The sequence below is a fragment of the Rhineura floridana genome, chromosome 11 (genome assembly GCF_030035675.1).
Source record: "Rhineura floridana isolate rRhiFlo1 chromosome 11, rRhiFlo1.hap2, whole genome shotgun sequence".
Taxonomy (NCBI): Eukaryota; Metazoa; Chordata; class Lepidosauria; order Squamata; family Rhineuridae; genus Rhineura; species Rhineura floridana.
In genome coordinates, this window is record NC_084490.1 from 34,019,283 (window position 1) to 34,042,360 (window position 23,078).

Consider the following 23,078-nt stretch of genomic DNA (forward strand, 5'->3'; position numbering starts at 1 on the left):
AAAATATGCTTCTGTTAGGCATGCATACATGAGTAACCCTATCATTTAACCAGTTTTGTCTGAAATGAAATCCTGATATTCTGTGGCACATTTGAAGGTTTCTACTCAGGAAAAAACAGCAATAAGTTTTCAGACAAGCTAAAATTGTTTTCAATAGCCTTGAAACTCGATGTGATCTTGCACCTCTCCAGATAGCAACAGTCACTTTAGTCTACAAGTGATTCTGCTGTAGGATATTTCTACAACATCCCATACAGGTATTTCCCTTTTGAAATGAAGTGAGGGGAAACTGATTAAATACATTCAGAGGTTCTTTTGAAAATCCCACTCCTTGCAGTAGTCAAAATGAAAAGCTAGCTGGAATGTACCTCAGCGGCAGAGCAATAAACCAGTGTTAGAAGGCATGTTTGGGTACCCAGTACTGGAAAGGAATTCAAGGCAGATAATAAGCTCACAACAGTCTTCGAAGAAAGAGCAGAAGAGATTGAAATGATGGCATGAAGGATGAATACTAGCAGATTTGGGAATAGAAATATCAGGGAAGAGCACAATATTTATTTTATTGTAGGGGCTGTTGGAAATCTGTGCCCATTAAGACCAGAACATCAGAGTAGTTCCAAGGGGAGATTTTTTTTTTTAAAAAAAATGTCAATTAAGCAAAGCATAGCAGCTCATAGAGGCATTTGTCCTTATGCAGTGTTAAGTAAGTTCCTCAAGTCATGCCACCACATAAAGTACATCAAAATAGTATGCTTAATGAAAATTTCCATACTCTCCCATTGATCTTCAAGTCTTTACACAAAACATGTAGTTTCAGTCCCTAACTTCTGAGGAAGGATGCTCTTGGGAGAAATGTTCTCATAGCCAGTTTCATTTCCTTGTTCCGTAGGCTGTAAATGATAGGGTTAAGAGTTGGGGTTAAGATACTGTATAGAACCCCCACAAGCTGGTCCTGTTCCAGGGAATAGCTCGAAGTAGGACAGACATATGTAAAGATGCTAGACCCATAGAACAGAATCACAACTGTAAGGTGGGATGCACAGGTGGATATGACTTTGTGTCGCTGTCCTTTCCGGTGGTTGTTCAAAATGGCATGAAGGATGAAAATGTAGGAGACCAGGGTGAAGAAGAAAGGGCTGAGGCCTACAAACACACCCACTGTGAGAAGGGCAGCTTCATTGGCTGATGTGTCAGAGCATGAAATACTCAGCAATGGAGGAGTATCACAGAAAAAATGACTAATCCCATTAGATTGGCAGAAAGACAGATGAAATGTGAGTGTTGTGTGAAGAGAAGAATTGAGGAAGCCACAAACCCAGGATATCATAGCTAGCTGGAGGCAGCTATTTTTACTCATGAGTTTGGTATAACCCAATGGACAGCATATGGCAAAATAGCGGTCCAGAGCCATAGAAGCCAGAAGGAATCCCTCAGTGCCCACCAAGGCAACAAGGAAATACATCTGTGCAGCACAGCCCATGAAGGAAATGTGTGGGGATTCAGCACATAGATCTGCTATCATTTTGGGTACAGTCACAGAGATGTAACAGATGTCTAGGAAAGAGAGGTTGCCAAGAAAGAAATACATGGGTGTGTGGAAAGTCCGATTGAACACAGCCATAGTGATTATGAGTGAGTTTCCTAAGAAGCAGACAATATATATAGTGAAAAAGAGGATGACAAGGAAGCTCTTTCCTTGTGTAATATTTACAAATCCCAGGAGCATAAATTCCAAGATAACTGTTTCATTTTCATAGTAGGTTGATCTCATGATGTTTAATCTGAATATTATAAATACAAGAGCATTTATTATGTGTTATGCAGCATTTGCCCTTGAACAACATTTCTCCTTTATGATTGTAGCTGAAGAGCTACTATGCATTGACTACCATAAATCAGCTATTGCCCCCACGCCTCAAAGAAAACTTCTGAGACAGAAAAGATGGAATAAAGTTATATTTATTAAAATATAACAAATTTGAAGCACCTGCAGACCAATTAAACCAAATTAACCAAATTCAAACTGTACAGGCAGATGAGGATCTAGTCTCATTCTGTAGGGAAATATCCCTCCAGCCCGCTGGATATGTAATTCAGCCAAAGGTTGTGATTCCCTAGCAAATATGGGAAAGATAATCCTCCCTCCTTGCTAAGTGAGCCCAGGGTATGCACCCAACCTGCACACCATGGCCCCACTATCCTGGCATTCACCCTATTATGCAAATCATTCCATGAGAGCACCCCCCTCAGTTCCCCCCAGGCATAAAGCACTGGTGGTTGCCTAATGGGTGCCCCTTAACTCCCCAAATGCCTCAGTATACTTCCTGTTTACCCACCAATTTCTTCATCTGCCCAAACCCCATGCCAAAAGCAGGCACCCAGCTCCTTCAAAAGCCAATTGGAATTAGAACCCCTGCAGTATGAAGTAGGCAAAATGAGAAGGAGCCTTAAAAGCCGAATCTAACATCAACAAAACTCCTACTCAGCCCCTATACAGCAACTGGCATGTACTACATAGAGAAAGGGAGGGCAAGTAGAAAAAGAGTGCAAAAGCGGGAGAGGCAGGGATGGAGCAGGCTTTTAAGTCCTGCTCTACCCCTGTGTAATAGGGTAAAACCCACCATGTGACCTCTTGCAAGCACCCCCCTTTCAGGAGAGATTCTCCTAAGTCGTCTTTGTATAAGAGAGCGGGTAAAGGCAGAAATGACATTGTGCATAATTCTGTTAGAAGCACACACTACCACGATTCGCCAAATGCCTGAACTTTCATTTCTTTCTCAGTGTTGCTATGCAATCTTAAGTTCAGTCTTTGTCAATTTATGTCTAAATCTTCAATCCTAAATGCATTTACAAGGGAGTCAGTCCCACTTAACACAGAGGCACATACTTCTGAGTAAGCATACTTAGGATTGCACTGAAAGCTGTCCAATTGTCCCCATTCCTTTAATCTTTTTCAGGTCCAGATGCAGTTTGTGCAAAAAGTGTACCCCAAAACATGCATTTTACTGTTAAAATGTATGTAAAATCCAACCTTCATGGGGAAATATTGAAAAATACATATTCTGGAAAAAATTGTTCTATAATGCATACAAGTTAAATATGAACTTTTCATGTATTCTTTCAAACAGTGCACATCAAATAGGATGGAACAGATTTATGACTGTGTGCCAGTGAAAATGAAAAGGAATGGACTTTTAAAGGGCCTGTATGCATCCTGCAGTATTGCTTTAGGAATGGCAACTGCACAATGCCTGTAGTACATTGTTATATCATCACCCAGCTGAGTTCCACATATGAAAGCCTGCTTCAGCACCAGAGGGTTGTTGCTGTGTAATAGCTCAGCAATTAACAGTGTAACCCTATATATGCCTGCGCAGAAGTCCGACTGTTTTCAATGGGGCTGATTCCCCCAGATAAGCCTAAAGTCACAATCCTATATCCATTTACCTGGAAATAAGCCACACTGAATTTATTGGGGATTAGTTCTGTATAGACATCAATATAATTGAAGTCCATCTAATAAAGATATTGATTACTGATTTTTTAAATCATGTTTCAAATAGAAAGAAACAAGCTCTTACTTTTGCAGGACTGATGATCACTGTAGGTAAAAAAAATATATGGTCAGCCTATCCTATTTTCCTATCATGTGTTTTTGCAGTTCTGACATAGCTATGGCTATCCAATTGAAGATATATATAAATAGTAGACATAGTGTGTGTGTATGTGTGTGTTTTTATACTGCTTCTCATCTCACAGGATTTTGAAGACATGATTCTCCACTATCATTATTCAAAACATATCATTGTACCCAGAGATGTTGAAATCATTGGTTTGGATGTAAAAGTTCTGCTTCTCCTAGGGACTCAAATGATTAACAATAAAGGGATGCCAATATTGGAGGCCAATTTTCTAGGGTTCTACACATCCCTACATTAGTAAACTGGATAATGTGACGAAGTGCTTGTCTTGAATAGATTTTGAGCAAAACTGAACATCTGAAATATCAGATAAATTAAAAGTTGTTATGACATTGAGTGAAATGACCAGGCATCCTGAAAGGAAGGGAGATATAAGCACACAACCAGGAAATCGAACATCTAACTGCCATCACTTGGTGGAGTGAGATGGGTTGGAATTCCACAGGAACAGCCACAATATCCAGGGCCGGCTCCAAAGGTCAGCCAGGTGGGGCCCTGGCAAAGGGCCCCTGGGACTACAGGGGCTCCTGAGGGGCCCCTCTGCTCCCCTTCTGTGTTTTGCGACAGGATCACTGTGACATATAGCAGGGTGGGAGCTTCAGAGCCACCGCCATTCCCTCACTCAACCTACCTTTCTTGGTTGTGTTGTGCAGCTCTGTGCGCAGCATGCACAGTGCTGCCCTTAACCCAGATAGCAGCTGAGGTTTCCCTAAGGGGCTGAAGCCTCTGCTGCCATCTTGGCTGATGGCACACATGCATGCTACGCATGCACAACCCTGCCATCAGCTAAGATGGCAGCAGAGGCTTCAGCCCCTTAGGGAAACCTCAGCTGCCATGTTGGTTAAAGGCAGCACTGTGCACGCTGCATGCACAGCCACACAACACAGCCGAGAAAGGTAGGTTGAGCGAGAGAATGGTGGGGGCTCCGATGTTCCTGCCCTGTGATATGTGGCAGCTATCCTGCCATGAATCATGGAAAGGGAGCGCCAAGGACCGGGGCAGGCTTGTTCCCAAGGGCCCTGGCATGCCTAAGGCTGACCCTGACAATATCCCTATGATAATTCAGGTGATGTGGGGCAGGATACTACCCCGGGAAATGGCAGGGTTGGGACATGATAAAAGTAGCCTTAGTGTAATTGTATTTGATATATTGTTAATGTAGACCACCTTGGGGATCTTACTGGACTGGAAGGTGGGATAAACAAATAAATAAATGCATAACTGTTAGAACTTGTGTTGCTCTGAAGTATACACTGTCATGCTCCAATATCTTTATTAGAAAGCCTATCAAAGTATTTATTTGCTATAAGCAATCAAACAGATTGGATCAACTCAATTAGTAACCCAAAAAGGCGAGCACAACATATGGTCCTGGTATGTTAGGTGCTGGAAAATTTTCTGTTTGTATAGTCCCCTGCGGAGTGAGTGGAAAAAGTCCCTAGTAGTCTATTATCACAAAACACTGTGGTGTAATGTTTATTCTTTTAGAGTATGACCAAAGATCAAAGCCTTGAATCTCAGTCCTGTCTACCTTGTGAGGTTATTGTGAAGATATGTGTGTGGGGAGATGCACTTTGCTTACTTTTTTTTTTTTTTTACCTTCCTGAGCACCTTCAGACAAGGCTGGGATGAAAATATATAATATTCACAATAAATAAATATCAAGTATCTGGAGGACTACCATCTCTGGCTGATGGGATGTATTTGGCTTTGTGGATCACTAGTTGTGCAGTCCTATGGGGGGGTCAGGCCCAGGGCAGAATGTAGCCCTCCAGGCCTCTCTATCTAGCCCTCTCCCTGCACCACATCATCTCCCAGTCATACCAACTGTCCTCAGGTTACACCCTCAATGACCCTGGTCCACACCACCATGAGCATTTTTACCTGGGTGGAATGTGTCCTTGATGCTTATTTCCTTCTGTTATGATCATTCTCAGTGCTAGGAAATAGAACAATTTGAAATATGCATATATTTAAATAAATCAGATCTGGGGATGGAAAGATCTGTCAGTTTCAGTTCTGTCTGTTTCTTACGTTTCTAATATTAAATTCAGTTCTCTACATTTCTGCAGTAATCTGTGATTTTTTAAAAAAACAAAATCCTCATGAAAATTCGCCACCATTTTAGTGTGAATTCCTCCAAATAAGCACATTTTGTAGGCAGTTTTGACAAGCCATTTCTCATCACATCATGACTTTTTGCCTGTTATTTTCACTCATATATTCATTTTTGTGCATATTCCAAATATATGTATTTTTGTAAATATTGTTTAGTTGGTGAACTGCATCCCAAAATTCTAATAAATGCTAATTTCAAAGGATGGCTATGTTTCAGTTCTTATATTGTTTTGGAAAGTGCAAATTTGATAAATTCTGCTTGAAATGCGAACTGAATCGAAATTTTCGCCCTTCCCTAATCGGATCATGAGATGAAAAAGAGCTATGCAAGCTAAGTGCATTCTTTAATAATTTATCTTCTGTTTCCACGGTAACACAATGCAATTTTGCAAGGGAAAGTCATAAGGAGCAGGTTAGGAATAGTGAAGAGATGTATCAGATATTATAGCCTAGTTCTCATAAAGAGAATATTAGGAAGTAAAACCTTTATCTGGAATGCACCCCTTCTACTTCCAGGTGATGCATCAGATGACAACTTTTGGGTTCATATAGATGAATGTTGTTTTGCAGTAAAACAAAATCTCTATAATAAGCGGGTCAGATAAAAGGTTAGGTTTGAGCTCTTCTCCCCAGTGCCTGCAGGGAGAAGAGGACATCGCCCCCAGGGAAGGAGAGCCTGCTTCTGCTGCTGCTGCTGTGGGATCACCACCTCCACCACCCTTCCTGTGGGGCTTCTGCCTGGCAGGACCAGGCCCCAGGTACCCAGCCAGCTAGGACTGATTTCCACCACCTGTCCCTCTTTGGAGGGATACATAAGCCGGCTGGCTGAGGTGGCCTGGGAGACCCAGTACCTGCAGGGAGAAGAGGACATCGCCCCCAGGGAAGGAGAGCCTGCTGCTGCTGCTGCTGCTGCTGCTGCTGCTGCTGCTGCTGCTGCTGCTGCTGCTGCTGCTGCTGCTGCTGCTGCTGCTGCTGCTGCTGCTGCTGCTGCTGCTGCTGCTGCTGCTGCTGCTGCTGCGGATCACCACCTCCACCACCCTTCCTGTGGGACTTCTGCCTGGCAGGACCAGGCCCCAGGTGGCGTTTCGTGGGAAGAAGAGAGGTTCAGAGGTTTAGAGCTGGCGTTTGTGTGCACTATATCTGTCGTGTTGGCTCGAATTGGATGAGTGACTGCGTGTATGAGTGTGTGCTGTGAGTGAGTGTGTATGTTTGTGTATATATGTTTTTTGTATTTTTAGTTTTATTATGTGCCTGGAGAAGAGGTTTTTCCATCAAGCGGGGAGACTTGAGGGGGCCCCAATTGCCATAGTGACGGGCAGAGGGAGGTATGGTGTTATGAGAAGGACGGGCCAGGTAAGTGGAACGCGGCCCAGACATGTAGTGGCTGTGCCTCGTTCCGGTCCTTCCCATACCCGCAGGGTCACTGGTTGTCCTCTCAGCCAACTCTCGGATCTCCAGTTGCTGCTTTTAAATGCCAGATCGGTACATAATAAAACTTCCCTTGTCCACGATTTGATTGTGGATGAGCAGCCGATCTGGCATGCGTAACCGAGACCTGGGTGGGCAAGCAGGGAGGAGTCAGTCTGTCCCAGCTCTGCCCACCGGGGTATCTGGTTCAGCATCATGGTAGATCTGAGGGTCGGGGAGGTGGGGTTGCTGTTGTCTATAGGAGTTCCATCTCACTCACCAAGCACCATGTCCATGCAGTTACCGGTCTGGAGTGTTTGCACCTTGTGTTGGGCCAGAGGGACAGGCTGGGAATCCTTTTGGTGTACTGCCCACCTTGCTGCCCAATGGCTTCCCTAACTGAGCTGACGGAGGTGGTCTCGCAGGTATTGTTGAGATCCCCCAGACTATTAGTACTGGGGGATGTCAACATCCATGCTGAGGCTACTTTGTCCGGGCAGCTCAGGACTTCATGACTTCATGGGGCTGTCCCAATATGTTAGTGGTCCAACACATATGTTGGGGCACACTCTAGACCTTATTTTTGCTACTGGACATGGGGATACTGATCTGGATGTGGGGAGTCTTACATCTCTCCCTTTGTCATGGACAGATCACTGCTTGTTGAAGTTTAGACTTTCAGTGGCCTTTCCCCTCTGCAAGGGTGGGGGATCTATTAAATTGGTCCGCCCCCAGAGACTAATGAATCCTGAAGGTTTTCAAAGGGCTCTGGGGGACTTTCCGGCTGATAAGACTGGCGCTCCTGTTGAAGCCCTGGCTAATCTGTGGAATGCAGAGATGACCCGGGCTGTCGACACGATTGCTCCTGCGCACCCTCTCCTCTGTAGAGCTCATACAGCTCCTTAGTATACTCCAGAGCTGAGAGCGATGGAACAAGATAGGAGGCGGCTTGAGAGGAGATGGAGACGAACTCCCAACGAATGCAATTATGCGCTGGTTCGTGCTTCTACCAAGCTGTATGTAGGAGCGGTGAGGGTGGCAAAATAACAACATTTCGCTGCCACAATTAAGTCATCTCTCTCCCGCCCAGCGGAGATCTTTAGAGTTGTCCGAGGGCTACTCCATCCAGGCCCACAGGACATGGTAGATACATCAGTGGCCCGCTGTAATGAGTTTGCTGAGCACTTCCAACATAAGATCTTATGCATCCATCGGGACCTAGACTCCCATTTTATAGCAGCTGTTCCTAATGAGGTGTCCGGACCACAGTCTTGTCATGTTTTATTGGATGAGTTCCAGTTGGTTCAGCTCAAGGACGTGGACAAGGTGCTTGGACAGGTACGTGCGACCACCTCGGTACTGGATCCTTGCCCCTCTTGGCTAATAAAAACTAGCAGGGATGGAACAGTTGGCTGGGCCAAGGAAGTGATAAATGCCTCTTTACGAGAGGGAGTGGTCCCTGGCTGTCTCAAAGAGGCGGCGGTGAGACCACTTCTGAAAAAACCTTCCTTGGACCCAGAAAATTTCAGCAGCTACAGACCAGTAGCGAACGTTCCGTTCCTGGGCAAGATCTTGGAACGAGTGGTTGCTGGCCAGCTCCAGGTGCTATTGGATGAAACTGATTATCTAGATCCATTTCAATCGGGTTTTAGGCCTGGTTTTGGCACTGAGACGGCCTTGGTCGCCCTGTTTGATGACCTTTGTCGGGAGAGAGACAGAGGGAATGTGACTTTGTTGATTCTCCTTGATCTCTCAGCGGTTTTGATACCATCGACCATGGTATCCTTCTGGAGAGGCTCGCGGAGCTGGGAGTTGGAGGCACTGCTTGGCAGTGGTTCCGCTCCTACTTGGCGGGCCGTCTTCAGATCGTAGTGCTTGGGGAACATTGCTTGACACCGTGGATTCTCCAATATGGGGTCCCGCAGGGGTCGGTTTTGTCGCCCATGCTTTTTAACATCTACATGAAGCCGTTGGGTGCGGTCATCAGGAGTTTTGGAGTACGTTGTCATCAGTATGCTGATGACACGCAACTTTACTTCTCCTTTTCATAATCTTCAGGTGAGGCTGTCGATGTGCTTAACCGCTGCCTGGCCACGACAATGGACTGGATGAGAGCTAACAAACTGAGGCTCAATCCTGACAAGACTGAGATGCTGTCGGTGGATGGTTTCTCTGATCGGATGGTGGATATATACCCTGTCCTGGATGGGGTTACACTCCCCCTAAAGGAGCAGGTTCGTAGCCTGGGAGTCCTTTTGGACTCTTCCCTCTCACTTGAGGCTCATGTAGCCTCGGTGGCTCAGAATGCATTCTACCAACTTCGGTTGGTAGCCCAGCTACGTCCCTATCTGAGTAAGGAGGACCTTACATCAGTTGTACATGCTCTAGTAACCTCGCGCCTGGACTACTGCAATGCGCTCTACGTAGGGCTACCTTTGAAGACAGTTCGGAAGCTACAGCTAGTGCAAAATGCGGCGGCCAGATTGCTTACAAGAACCAAGCGGTCTGAGCATATAACACCTGTTCTGGCTCGCTTGCACTGGCTACCAATATGCTTCCGGGCTAGATTCAAAGTGTTGGTATTAACCTATAAAGCCTTATACGGCGCGGGACCATGATACCTGGCGGAACGCCTCTCCCGATACAAACCGGCTCGCACACTACGGTCTGCTACGAAGGCCCTCCTCCGGGTTCCAACTCATAACGAGGCCCGGAGGGTGGTGACAAGATCTAGGGCCTTCTCAGTGGTGGCCCCCGAATTGTGGAACAGTCTCCCCGAGGAGGTGCGCTTGGCGCCGACACTACTATCTTTTCGGCGCCAAGTTAAAACCTTCCTCTTCTACGAGGCATTTTAATTCAAATTAACTTAATTTTAATGTTTGTACTGATTTTAGAATGTTTTTTTTTATATGCTTTGTTGTTTATATTATGTGATTTTATTGTATTTCTTGTGTTCACCGCCCAGAGAGCTTTTGCTAGTTGGGCGGTATAAAAATCTAATAAATAAATAAAATAAAAATAAAATAAATAAATAAATAAAATATTTTTTTCATCATGCAAGGAATATTTATACAGTATGAAATCTTCATGCAATCTGAAGAAAAGTTTTACTACTCATCTACTGTCTATCAGAATTAGGTCTATGAGTAAATATACATTCAATATTTATTAACAGTTCTCAGGATTTTTCTCCCTATCAAATTACAGCTCTCAACATTTCTCCTCCTTTCAACATCTTAGAATCAGAATGGATTTCTGTATTAGATCAGTTATGAGCTAGCACTTACAAGTATAGTTAGAACTCTTTACAGAACAGTCCAACTCGTGGGAAGCTGGTGGAAGGGATGAAGGCAGAGTAGAAGCCAGCAGGAAGGTCCATGGCATCCATCTGCCCCCAGGCCACCTGAATACAGGCTCAGCTGGTAGCTGCACATGGGGACCAGAAAGTAAAAGCCAGCTCTCATGAATACCCCCACTGGGGAGTAAGCATTCTCCATAGACTTCCATTATAATTATTTTCTTAGACCAACCTTTTTCTCAGTGTAACTTTGGCCTGGATTGAGACCCATAGGAGCATTCTGAACAAGAACTGGATGTTACTTACTTACTTACTTACCATTTGATTTATATCCTGCCCCTCCTCCCATCAGGAGGAAGTCCTCCAATCCTTCCTCTGACATGTCCTCAGAACGCCCCTTTTTGGGGCCTTACACCAGCTTCCGACAGCATCCCTTCCTCTGGGCTTGGCTTTCCCAGTGGACCCCTAGCTGAGCTGGCAGAGTTCCAGCTTCACTGTGGCTGAGTCAGGGTGAGGGGCTTCTGCCAGCAGAGCCCAGCTGAGCCGGGACCCTGCCAGCTCAGCCAGCAGTCCGCCATATCCAACTCCCCTCAGCCTGGTGTGAATACAAGTTGGATTGTGTCCTTAATCAGCAAGTATATTTCCTGTGTCCATTTATTTCTTGCTTCCCTGCTCTGTTATTCAAATGTTCAACTAGCTGGATCCTCTGCGGAGAAGATTCTTACAACTGTCTTCTTAAATGCTCCCTTCACTTCTTTATTTCTTAAGGTATATATTATGGGGTTTAAAACCGGAGTCACAACAGTGCACATAAGAGAAATCATTTTGTCACTCCCTGGACTGTTGCTGGACTTGGGCCTTAGGTAGGTGAAAAGGGCTATACCATAGAATAATGTCACCACTGTGAGGTGCGAGGAGCATGTGGAGAAGGCTTTCCTCCTACCCTCTGCTGAGGGAAGTTTAAGGATGGTTGATATTATACAAATGTATGAGAGGATGATCATCAAGAATGGAGTCATGATAAAAAGGATGGACACTGCCAAGACAACAATCTCATTTTTAGAGGTGTCTGTGCATGCCATTTTCACCAGTGGTGGGATATCACAGAAGAAGTGCTGGATGCGTTTAGAACCACAGAAAGGTAAGCTAAAGATCCATGTTGTTTGAGCAACTTCCACGGAGATGCCAGTAATCCATGATGCAGCTGCCAGCTGTGTGCATACCTGGCAGTTCATGATGACTGTGTAGTGCAAAGGGTGGCATATGGCAACATAGCAGTCATATTCCATGGCTGCCAGGAGGCAGCATTCTGTCAGTCCCAGGATGGTGAAGACATACATTTGGGCTGCGCATCCAGCTTTGGAAATGTTTTTACGCTCTGTTAACAAATGTATCAGCATCTGGGGCACCACACTAGTGGTGTAACAAATTTCTGAGAATGACAGGTTCGCCAGGAGGAAGTACATGGGAGTCTGAAGGGAAGGGTTGAGTTTTACAAGCAGAATAATGAGCATGTTGCCCACTAAGGTGATCATGTAAGTCACCAGAAAAACCATAAACAGCAAGATTTGCAGCTCAGCTAGGTATGAAAACCCTACCAGGATGAACTCATTTAGATTGGTCTGGTTCTCACCTAGTTCTTCCATAGGACGGATCGCCTGGATGGGAGAGGAAGACATAGATATTGAATATTAATTAGATCAGATAAGGATAATATAGATACCGGACTAGTTCACACTGTCAAAACATGTCCTAGTGCAAATACACAAGCATGCAGGTTTCTGGGAGGAGACTGTGCCTGCTTCACTTCTTCTTGGTTGTTTGCTGCAGCACCATGCTAGGCTATACCATGGTTTGGCTTAGCATGTCATCTGAACTAAGACTTGTTTTTTTGCTCCTTCCAGAGTAACTACAAGCTGTAATCAAGGTTACATGGAAGGTAATTTCCATGTACTAAGATTATTCAGGTTTTCTGTAAAGGGCTTTCCAGACATCCACTCTCCTACTTGCCCACTCAGGATAAGCATTGCGATTTTCAGAGTGATTTCAGATTGAAAAATTGATTATTCCACTGCAAAACAAATATTTAGGTACTTTTAATATTGCCACTTGTAAATGACTAAGACCTCATTTATATTAATTGAAGTGGATATTGATCAAGGTCTGTCAAGATAACTACATGCTTATTCATATGCTGTGCTCTTTTCTTACTGTGGCATGCAAATCATCAGGATGCTCTCAGCTGTATATTATAGCCAGCATGGATTTTTCACATTCTGCCATGTTAAATTGAAAATACCCCCCATGCCATACTGCTGCTTCCCATAAGCTCATTTCAAAACAAAACCTTACAAAACTTATAGTTCTGAACTCAGAAATGCTTGTTTGACAACCATCTAAGCTTTCATGGTGATACACAAAATACTCAGAGAGAATTTAGAGTTCAAAGTGAAGAACAAGAGAGAAAAATCCAGACCCCTGTTGGAGGGTTTTTTGTCCATGGTCTCATAATTTGTTGAAATTAATCAAAAATCAAGCATGTTCACAGAGTACCTAGAATCCTGTTATTGACCGTTCCCCATACTCTGACCTTCATCTTCTACAGTTTAAAAATTAAAAAAATGCATGCCTTATTTTGAATTAATACAAGAAATTTAACATTGAAGTCTACAATGGTGCAGGGCATGCTCAATAAGAACCAGCTGTCAGTGTTCTAAAAACCAGATTAACAGCTGTTTGGCTTGGCTAATCAGAGGGTCACATCCACACCAGATATTGTTTCCACTTTAAACAGTCATAGCTTCCCCCAAAGAATCCTGGGAAGTGTAGTTTATGAAGGGTCCTGAGAGTTGATAGGGGACTCCCATTCTCCTGACAGAGCTCTGGTGGCCAGAGTTGCTTAACAGTCAACCCCTCTTCCCAGGGAATTCTTATTATTGTAGTTCTGTGCAGAGCTTGGAAAAGTTACTTTTTTGAACTACAACTCCCATCAGCCCCAGCCAGCATGGCCACTGGATTGGGCTGATGGGAGTTGTAGTTCAAAAAAGTAACTTTTCCAAGCTCTGGTTCTGTGAGGGGAATAGGGCATCTCCTAACAATTCTCAGCACCCATCACAAACTACACTTCCCAGGATTCTTTGGGGAAAGCCATGACTGTTTAAAGTGGTATAAAGGTTTGATGTGGATGTGGCCAGGGACAGCTTTGATTTAAATTTGTCTGGGAGACTACACGTGTTTGCAGTAGAATAAAAAGGTGGGGGAAACCCCCCAAAATCATACTGTAAACAATAATTTCCTTTTGTACAGGAAAGGGGCTTTCCCTCTGTCCAGTGCTCACCCACACAGTCTCCCCCTCCCTGTCCACCATCTCCACTTCACCTTCCTCCCTACCCCTACCCTCCCCCCTACCCCTCATCCCTGCCCCTCCCCCAGGTCAGATTCACCTATGCTAAGCATTATTGCACAGGTGTAAATCCCACTGAACTCAATAAGCATTCAAATAGTCAAGCCTACCCTTCCCTCCTCCTCCCTCCTATCCCCTTCCTCCTGCCCCTCCCCTCCCCTTCCTTCCCCCAACTGTCCACTCATCCCTCCCCTCCCCTCCCCCTCTCCTTCCCCCAACTGTCCCCACATCCCTCCCCTCCCCTCCCCCTCTCCTTCCCCCAACTATCTCCTCATCCCTCCCCTCTCCCTCTCCTTCCCCTCCCCTCCCCTCTGCCCTTCCTTTCTCCTCCATTCTCCTCTCCCCTCCTCCTCCCCCATGGTCAATGTCACCTATCTTAAGCAGGATAGCATCAGAGTAAATCCCATTGAAGTCAATAAGCATACAAATCATCAGACTTGCATTTCCCCTCCCTCTCCCCTTCCCCTCCCCTCTCCTCTACCATCCTCATCCCTTCCTCCTCTCCTCCTCCTCTTCCTTCTTCCTCTCCTCCTCCTCTTCCTTCTTCCTCCTTCCCTGCCCACTCTATCTCACCAAGTCGGCCCAGAAGGGTACAATGGTCAATGGTATCAAAAGCTGCTGAGGTCAGATTACCTTCATTCATTTATTTATTTTACAAATGAATAATCTGCTTTTTTCACCATCTAGATCTCAGAGTGTCTTACAATGATAACAAATTAGTATACAAAATTTAAAACAAAAACTAAACCTCAAACTTTGTGTCAAAGCAAGTATTATCCCACACTTTCCAGTACATTTCCCCATCTCTTTCCTTATATAAAAAGGCAAATATTTAGGGGAAGCAGGTTGCCAAGATTTCCCAATCAACTATTATCAAACGGAATTTTCCAGTATGTGATCAAATCCCACACCAAAATATCAACAGTCTGTAAGAGCCCTCAGATAAACACACGCATACCAACACTACTCTACAATCAATTCTGTTTGCATTATTCAGAAGTTAAATCTCCATGTGTTCAATAGGACTTACTCCCATGTAATAGCACATATCATTGTATCTAAGGTGCACATATATGGCCAAGTTGGTTCTCTACTCATTCTAATATGAAGGAAGGAAGACTGTTTTTATCTCGTTACCCACAAATTAGACTGAAACTCTGTGATTAAAAGGTGCAACAAACATACCTCACTGTCACAAAATCTTAGTTTGCACAAGGAATAGCCACTCTTTCATTCTCCAAAGCAGTACACTGTGATGTTGTAAACTAATCTATGCACATTTATGTTGTCTCACCCTTGATGAAACTAAATTTTAAGGAAAGTCCTTGGGACTATTCCATTGATAAATCCACAGGGACAAGAATGGTAACAAAATATTTACCCCATAAATATTAATGATGAAACAGTGGATGAAAATAAGTGATCTTACCTTGAGAAATGTGAGGAATTACTAGTTGCTTATTTATTTATTTGATTTTTTTTACATTTATATTCTACAAGAAGTTCAAGGGGCATACATAGTTATCCTCGTCTCCATTTTTATCCTCACAACCACCTTGCGAGGTAGGTTAGACTGAGAGATTGTGACTGTCCCAATGTGACCTTCATGGCTGAGTGAAGATTTGAACCCTGGTCTTCCAAGTCCTCATCTGACCCTCTAAACCACTACATCACACTGGCTCACATCAATCTCCCATTTAAGCTGAAGTTTACTCATACAATAAAAAATTCACCCTTCTTGCAAATTTATTGTGGAGAAAAGTGGGACACTCTGGAGTAGAGTTTGGGGACTTGTAGGAGGAGGAGAGGAAGGTGAAGTCCCTCTGCATAAGCAGAATTCTACTTGTGCAGAGTGGGTGTAACCCTCTACGTGTCCTTCTCTAAGGTCAACCTCTTTGCAGGCATAATAAAATGTAAGAGAGATGCCAAGGCCAAATCATGTGTCTGCTTTGAATTATTTGCATTTTATTTATTTTCTGTTTCTGAGCTTGTACCTTCTTAGTTGTAAAAACAAAAATGAATCTCAATAAGCACAGAAACAATCTTACAGCTGGGATGCTCCTAACTAGGGATATGGGAGAAAATAGATTCAGTCTGCGCTTAAACTGAATCTATCATATTTGCACTTTCCAAAACAATGCTACCTGAAGCACAGCCATCCTTTGAAATTCTCACTTATCTGAATTTTGCAATGCAGTCCTCCAACCAACCAATGATTATGAAAATGCATATATTAGGGGGAAATGGGCATAAAAATGAATTTATTAGTGAAAAAGCATACAAAATGCATTAAATAAGGAATTGCTTGTGAATATGTGTATATTAGCCAAATGCATACAAAAATGTGTTTACTGAGACAAATTCACACTAAAATGCTGAATAATCTTTGTGAGGATTCTACAGAGAAAATGCAGATTGATGCTAAAATGTGGAGAACTGAATTTGAGACTGGAAAAATGAGAAACTGGAGAACTGCAATTGACAGATCTGTTCATCCCTGCCCCTAACAATAGTATTCAGTTGTCAAAGTTCCTTTCTTTGATAAATGCACACACCAATCCGATTTGTTTAATCAGAGTTTAGTCCTAGTAGGGCTTACTCCTATGTAATGGCGCATAGAATTGTACCTGAGGTACACTGTTAAGGAAGGAAGGTTCTGTCAATTTTGATGTTCAGCCCTGCTTTTCTTTATCTGTGTGGTGAAACTGAGGAAATTATTGTAGAACTAATAATGTTAGAAATTTTCCATGTTTGAGGGTCCAGTGTTACACAGGGTGCTGAGATAAAAAATCATTCGGGATAGTAGTTAGGGACTAACATACAGTAGCTTGCATCTTGGTTTTTATATTCAAAAGGAGTGGTGCAAAGGATGAAGCACTGTAGTCTGAATCCATTCCAAGGCACAAGCTCATATTCAAAAAGAATACTGGGCTAACAGACATTGGTCAAGAGAACTCAAAGGCCACAGACTGAGGAGATGGGCTCTGGAACCACATTAGGAGCTAAGGGGCTGGCATTAATCATGTTAATGCTAACACATAAGAATGGTCCAAAAACCAATTCACCATAGCACTGCAGTTTCTTCTATGTCTTGAATATATATTTCCTCTGGATCCCAATAAGATCCCAATTCTGTTAATCACCTAAAAATTTATACATGTAATTGTGATTAACAAAACAGATTTTTATAGTATTTATAAAAACAGCATTTCCATCTAAGCAACTGATGAAGGTGGAAGCCAAAACATTTTGCTGGTAAAATAAAAACCTCTGTTTTGTTAACCACAGTTATTTACAGTTACACACATTGCCTACTGCAGTAATTATGACATACTATTCTGGAAAAAAAATTAAACATCACTCATCTATTTATACTATTCAGATTAAAGATCATGAGCTTGCCCTACACTGAAAATCGGACATGTGCCATGGAATTCATGCTCCTGGGATTTTTGAATCTTACCGAAGGAAAGAGCTTCCTTTTTGTCCTCTTCCTTGCTATGTACACCATCTGCTTCTTGGGAAGCACATGTTACCAAATTCTTCCAAGCTACACAGGAAGTGGATTGGACTGTGAAAGATCAACCCAAAATGTGTAGGGCAGTACAATAACTCAGAGAGGAGGTCAGGTCTCCCGCTCCCCTGGTGCATTCACTATAGCTGCCCAATTTCCCTGCTTTTTAAAGTTTGAAAGAAATATCTGTGGGCTATAGGTACATTCTTAAACCGCAACGTTTTTTGCCTATTAGTAAATTTCCCTGCTTTTTAATCTGGGAGGTAACAAATGGGATCCTGTGCAAGTTTGCTGAGAATGGATTGATCATTTCCATGCTCATTGAGTTAAGTGGGATTTACTCCCCTGCAATCATGCTTAGGATAGGTGAAACTGACCACAGGGGATGGGGAGGGGAAGAGGAGGGAGGGGAGGAAGGGCAGAGGGGAGGAGGGGGAGGGGAGCAGGCAGGAGGGGGAGGGGAGGAGGACAGGTTTGATCATTTGCATGTTTATTGAGTTCAGTGAGGTTTACTCCCGTGCAATCATGCTTAGAATAGGTAAAACTGTGTGTGGGAGGGAGGGAGGGCTGGAGTGGACAGGGAAGGAGGACAAAGGAAGTGGGGAGGGGAGGGGAGGAAGAAGGGAGAGGAGAGAAGAGGGGAAGGAGAGGAAAGGAAGGTCTGATCATTTGCATGGTTATTGAGTTCAGTGAGATCTACTCCTATGCAATTATGGTTAGGATAGGTAAAACTGACCCCTCGCTGGATCGTCACCTTGTAGTGGTGAGTGGGCTTGTATGTTCCAATGAACCTTGTGAGTGATGCCGTCGGGAGTCGTGTGCTCCCAGCACGGTCACCCATGGTGGTAAGATCGAGGGAGAGGAACCAGACAAAGAACAATCCAAGAATATCCTCAACAGCAGAACAGGCGGAGGATAACAATGCATATGTTTCAACAGCTGTGAAGGTGGATGAAGGCTGCAGCAGATAAAAGACTTCCAATCATTGTGGTACCCATGCCGTTGGATCAAAGTCTTTTTTTGTCAAGATTGTGTGTTGATCATCGTGCGCCGATCTCCCCACATAGAACAAATTCATGCACAGGCATCTTCCAACCAAATTATCTTGGAAGACAATCTTACTTGGCCATGAGTGATTGCCAACCAGGTAAAACTGACCATGGGGGAGGAGGAGGGGAAGTGGGAAGGAGCATATTGGAGGAGTCAAAGGAAGGGGGAGGGGAGGACAGGTTTGATCATTTGCATGCTTATTGAGTTCAATGGGATTTACTTTCGTGCAATCATGCTTAAGATAGGTAAAACTGTCCATGGGGAGGAGAAAGAGGAGGGGAGGAGGGGAAAGGGAAAGGAGGGGATTGAAAGGGGATGGGGATGGGGAGGGAGGGGCAAAGGAAGGGCAGGGAAGGGGCAAGAGGGAGGAGATAGGAGTGAGGAAAAGGGAGGGTGAGTTTGATCATTTGCATACTTTTTGAGTTCAATGGAATTTATTTCTGTGCAATCATGTTTGAAAATGGAAATGGACTGCCTTCAAATCGATCCCAACTTATGGTGACCCTATGAACAGGGTTTTCATGGTAAACAGTATTCAGAGGTCGATTTACCATTGCCTTCCTCTGAGGCTGAGAGGCAGTGACTGACCCAAGGTCACACAGTGAGCTTCATGGCTGTGTGGGGATTTGAACCCTGGTCTCCCAGGTCATAGTCCAATACTGACCCGGGGAGGGATAGGGAGGGGAGAAGGAGGGGGAGGGGAGGAGATTGGGTGGGTGGGCACTCGGCATAGGGGAAGCCCCTTTCCTTTCCAAAAGGAAAGCATTGTGAACAGTATCATTGCTTTTCAGCATTTCCCCACCTTTTTATTCTATAGCAGGCACATGTAGCCTCCCACCCAAATTTAAACCAAAGCTGTCCCTGGCCACATCCACGCCAGGCCTTTATTTCACTTTGGGCAGTGATGGCTTCTCTGAAAGAATCCTGGGAAGTGTAGTTAGTGAAGGGTGCTGAGAGTTGCTTGGAGATGCCCTGTTCCCCTCATAGACTTTCAATCAGAGTGGCTCTTAAACCAGTCTGGCCACTGAAGCTCTTCGGGCAATAGGAGTCTCCTCTCAGCACCCTTCACAAACTATACTTCCCAGGATTCTTTGAGGGAAGCCATGCTGTCTCAAAATGGAAATGGACTGCCTTCAAATCGATCCTGACTTATGGCAACCCTATGAATAGGTTTTTCATTGTAAGTGGTATTCAGAGGGGGGTTACCATTGCGTCTCTCTGAGGCTAGTCCTCCCTGGCTGGCTAGGGCCTGCTCAGCTTCCCACAGCTGCACAAGTCCGACGCTTCCTTGTACATAACTGCCAGCTGGGGGGCAATTGGGCTCTTTGGGATGATGCAGCTGGCCCACGGCTGAATAGGTGGCAGGACACGTAACCCCTGAGCAACTCACTGTGGGGGTGGTCTTTAGCTGGCCCTTGACACCCAGGAGACATGAGAGGGGATTTGAATTCACAGACTCTGGACTCCCAGCCAGGCTCTATACCAGCTATACCAGCTGTATATGACTGTCTCAAGTGAAATCAAAGCCAAGCAGCTGTGAGTCTGGCTTTTAGAACACTGACAGTTGGTTCTTACTGAGCATGTCTGACACTATTATTGGGTTCAAGCCAAAATTTCTTAAATTAATTAAAAATTGTGAGAGCCAGTCTGGCATAGTGATTAAGGTGTTGGACTATAACCTGGGAGACCAGGGTTCGAATCCCCACATAGCCATGAAACTCACTGGGTGACCTTAGGCCAGTCACTGCTTCTCAGCCTCATGAAAAACCCTACTCATAGGGTCAGCATAAGTCGGAATTGACTTGAAGGCAGTATATTTACATTTTAATTAAAAATCAGCCAGGCATTTTTTTTAACTTTTAAACTGCAGAAGATGAAGGTCAGAGTATGGGGCAAGGTCAGTAACAGGACTACAGGTACTCTGTGAACATGGCTGATTTTTAATGAATTTCAACAGATTATGAGATCTCTGACAGAAAAAAAAAATCCAAAAGGGCTCTCATGTTTTTTCCCCCTCTCTTTTTAGACTTTGAACTCTGTATTCTCTCTGACCGTTCTGTGTATCACCATGAAAATTAACAGAGTTGTTAAGCAAGCATTTCTGAGTTTAGGACTATAAGTTTTGTAAGGTTTTGTTTTGAAAGGAGCTTATGGGAAGCATCAGAATGTCATGGGGGTATTTTCAATTTAACATTGTGGAATGTGAAAATTCCACACTGGGTATAGTATACAGCCACTCTCATGGCTTTATAATCCGACTAACACAAATCACATTTTGGCCACCGAAGAAATGTTTCTTGTTTCAAAGCAGCACACTGCAACGTAGCCAGAAAAGGTATTTTCATTTATGTCCTTGTATGATTAATGCATCTTAAGTTTTAAGTGTAACACGTGGAAATGTTCCACTAATGAATCCTTGGGGGCTTAGAACTTTGGCAAAATGTGTATGTGTAAGTATAGGGATGAAAGGAAACTACACAACCTTCTTGAGGCTGCAGATATTATTTTCAAAAATTTTGCACTTTGTGTAGGCATTGGAAATAGAAGACAGATTATGCTTTTAATTGCATGCAAAACTCATACTGAAATACATAGTCTAGCGTAGTAATACATTCCAGCTGAATCAGACTAGTGGACCACCTGGTCCAGCATCCTGTTCTCATAGAGAGCAACCAGGTGTCTGTGGGAAGCCCACAAGCAGGATTTGAGTGCAAGAGCACTCTCCCCTCCTATGGATTATATGTAAATGTAAAAGTTTATTACAGTCAAAGACCAGACAATGGATTACATTAACTGGTATTCAGAAGCATACTGTGTCTAATGGATCATTAATAACAATGCAGTTCATGTATATCTTGAAAGCTGAAATCTTAATCCTCATATCTTAGAACTACATAGGGACTTATATCTGAGTAAACATACACATGATGAAGCTTTTGGATATTAAAAGATACACATGTGTACTTAAGTTCTGTATTGATTACAGGTAGATTCACTTTTCAGTAAATGTCCATAGTACAATGAAAGTCACATTAATATTACTAGTCAGAATGTTATAAATGTGCTTGCAATATATATATATATATATATGGTGTGTTATGCAATCTACTTTTTGTTCCTCTACTCTAGCTCTTTAGGTCTTCCAGAATACTTGTTCATCAATTCAGTTCTTCCCATTTTCTACAGAGCACTTTTTTGAGGGCTTCTTTCACTTCCTTGTTCCTGAGACTGTATATGATGGGATTCAGGAGTGGAGTGACCAGGCAGTAGAAGACAGCCACCACCTGGTCCATGTTGAAGGAGAGGTTTCGGGTGGGCCTGACATAGATGAACATCATTGTTCCATAATAGATACCAACCACTGTCAAATGGGAGGCAAAAGTGGAGAAGGCCTTTTTGCGTCCATCTGAAGAACGAATGCCCAGAACAGTGATCATGATGGCAGCATAAGAAGCCACAGTTAGTATGAATGAGCCAACAAGGAGAACAGAGCAGATGAAGAAACTCATCATCTCATTGAGCTGGGTTCTATTGCAAACCAGCCTCAGCAATGGCAAGATGTCACAGAAGAAGTGATCCACCACATTACTCCCACAGTAGTTGAGCCGAGATATGAGAATTACTGGGATTAATGGCAGAACCAAGCCAGTGACCCAGGACCAGGTAGCGAGGTGACCATAGACAACACTGTTCATAATGGTGTTGTACCTTAGAGGAGAACGCACAGCCACATATCTATCATATGCCATGACAGCCAAAAGGAGGCACTCAATACCACCAATAGCATGGAAGAAATAGATTTGGGCAAGGCAGTTATTGAAGGACACAACATTCTTTTCTCTAATGAGGTCAACCAGTATTGTTGGGGCTGTGACTGAGATAAAACAGATCTCCAGCAAGGAAAAATTGCCCAGGAAGAAGTACATGGGGGTGCGAAGAGAGATTTCATACCTGGTGATGAAGACTATAACCATATTTCCTGTCACTGTTAGTGTGTACACGATCAACACTATGAGGAATATTGGAACTCTGCTCTTTTCCAGGTTGGGGAATCCTGTGATAATAAATTCACTCACCGTCGTATGGTTGGAGAGATCCATCTTATGACTGGTTGTTCCTCTGTGGAAGGGGGAAAATGTAAATAAGCTTTGTTATCCCCCCTGAAGTGGAAGCATTCTATCTGCACATTTCTTATGATATTTTACAAGAACTCAGAAAGTGTTTCAGATGAAACTTTTCAGGAATAGAATGTAAGGCAAAACCAATGGAATCCAAGAAATCTATGTTTGAAATAAATAATCAAAGAATTAAGTGCCAACACTTGATTTCACTCATGGCAGTCAAAAGAAAATAAAGCTGGCAGCCTGCTTAAGAAATGCTGTAGCCTTGTGTGATGGAGTAAAGAAACTATATTTCCGGTCAGGATATACATTTATTTCCATTTATATTTATTGATGGTAGAATGACAGTATTTGGGAAATGGAATTTGGGAATGGGAAAATGCCAGTGGAATTACATTTTGCATTTCTCTAGTCATGTTGGTGAGCATCCTGAATGCTATTACCATGCCTCTTCCAATGATTTCAG

The 23,078-nt window shown here is 43.6% G+C and overlaps 3 protein-coding genes across 3 annotated transcripts; all 3 read right to left on the reverse strand.

Annotated features, from left to right (window-relative positions):
• Positions 1 to 820: 820 nt before the first annotated feature.
• On the reverse strand, positions 821 to 1,771 carry LOC133367858 (olfactory receptor 5V1-like). The gene has a single exon (XM_061591947.1). It carries the CDS (start codon positions 1,769 to 1,771, stop codon positions 821 to 823), a length of 951 nt encoding a protein of 316 aa, XP_061447931.1.
• Positions 1,772 to 11,213: 9,442 nt separating this feature from the next.
• Positions 11,214 to 12,182, reverse strand: LOC133367859 (olfactory receptor 10A4-like). Its single transcript, XM_061591948.1, has one exon. It carries the CDS (start codon positions 12,168 to 12,170, stop codon positions 11,214 to 11,216), a length of 957 nt encoding a protein of 318 aa, XP_061447932.1. The 5' UTR covers positions 12,171 to 12,182.
• A 9,467-nt stretch (positions 12,183 to 21,649) lies between these two features.
• On the reverse strand, positions 21,650 to 22,591 carry LOC133367860 (olfactory receptor 6N1-like). The gene has a single exon (XM_061591950.1). The coding sequence runs from the start codon at positions 22,589 to 22,591 to the stop codon at positions 21,650 to 21,652; it is 942 nt and encodes a 313-aa protein (XP_061447934.1).
• Between the last annotated feature and the right edge of the window lie 487 nt (positions 22,592 to 23,078).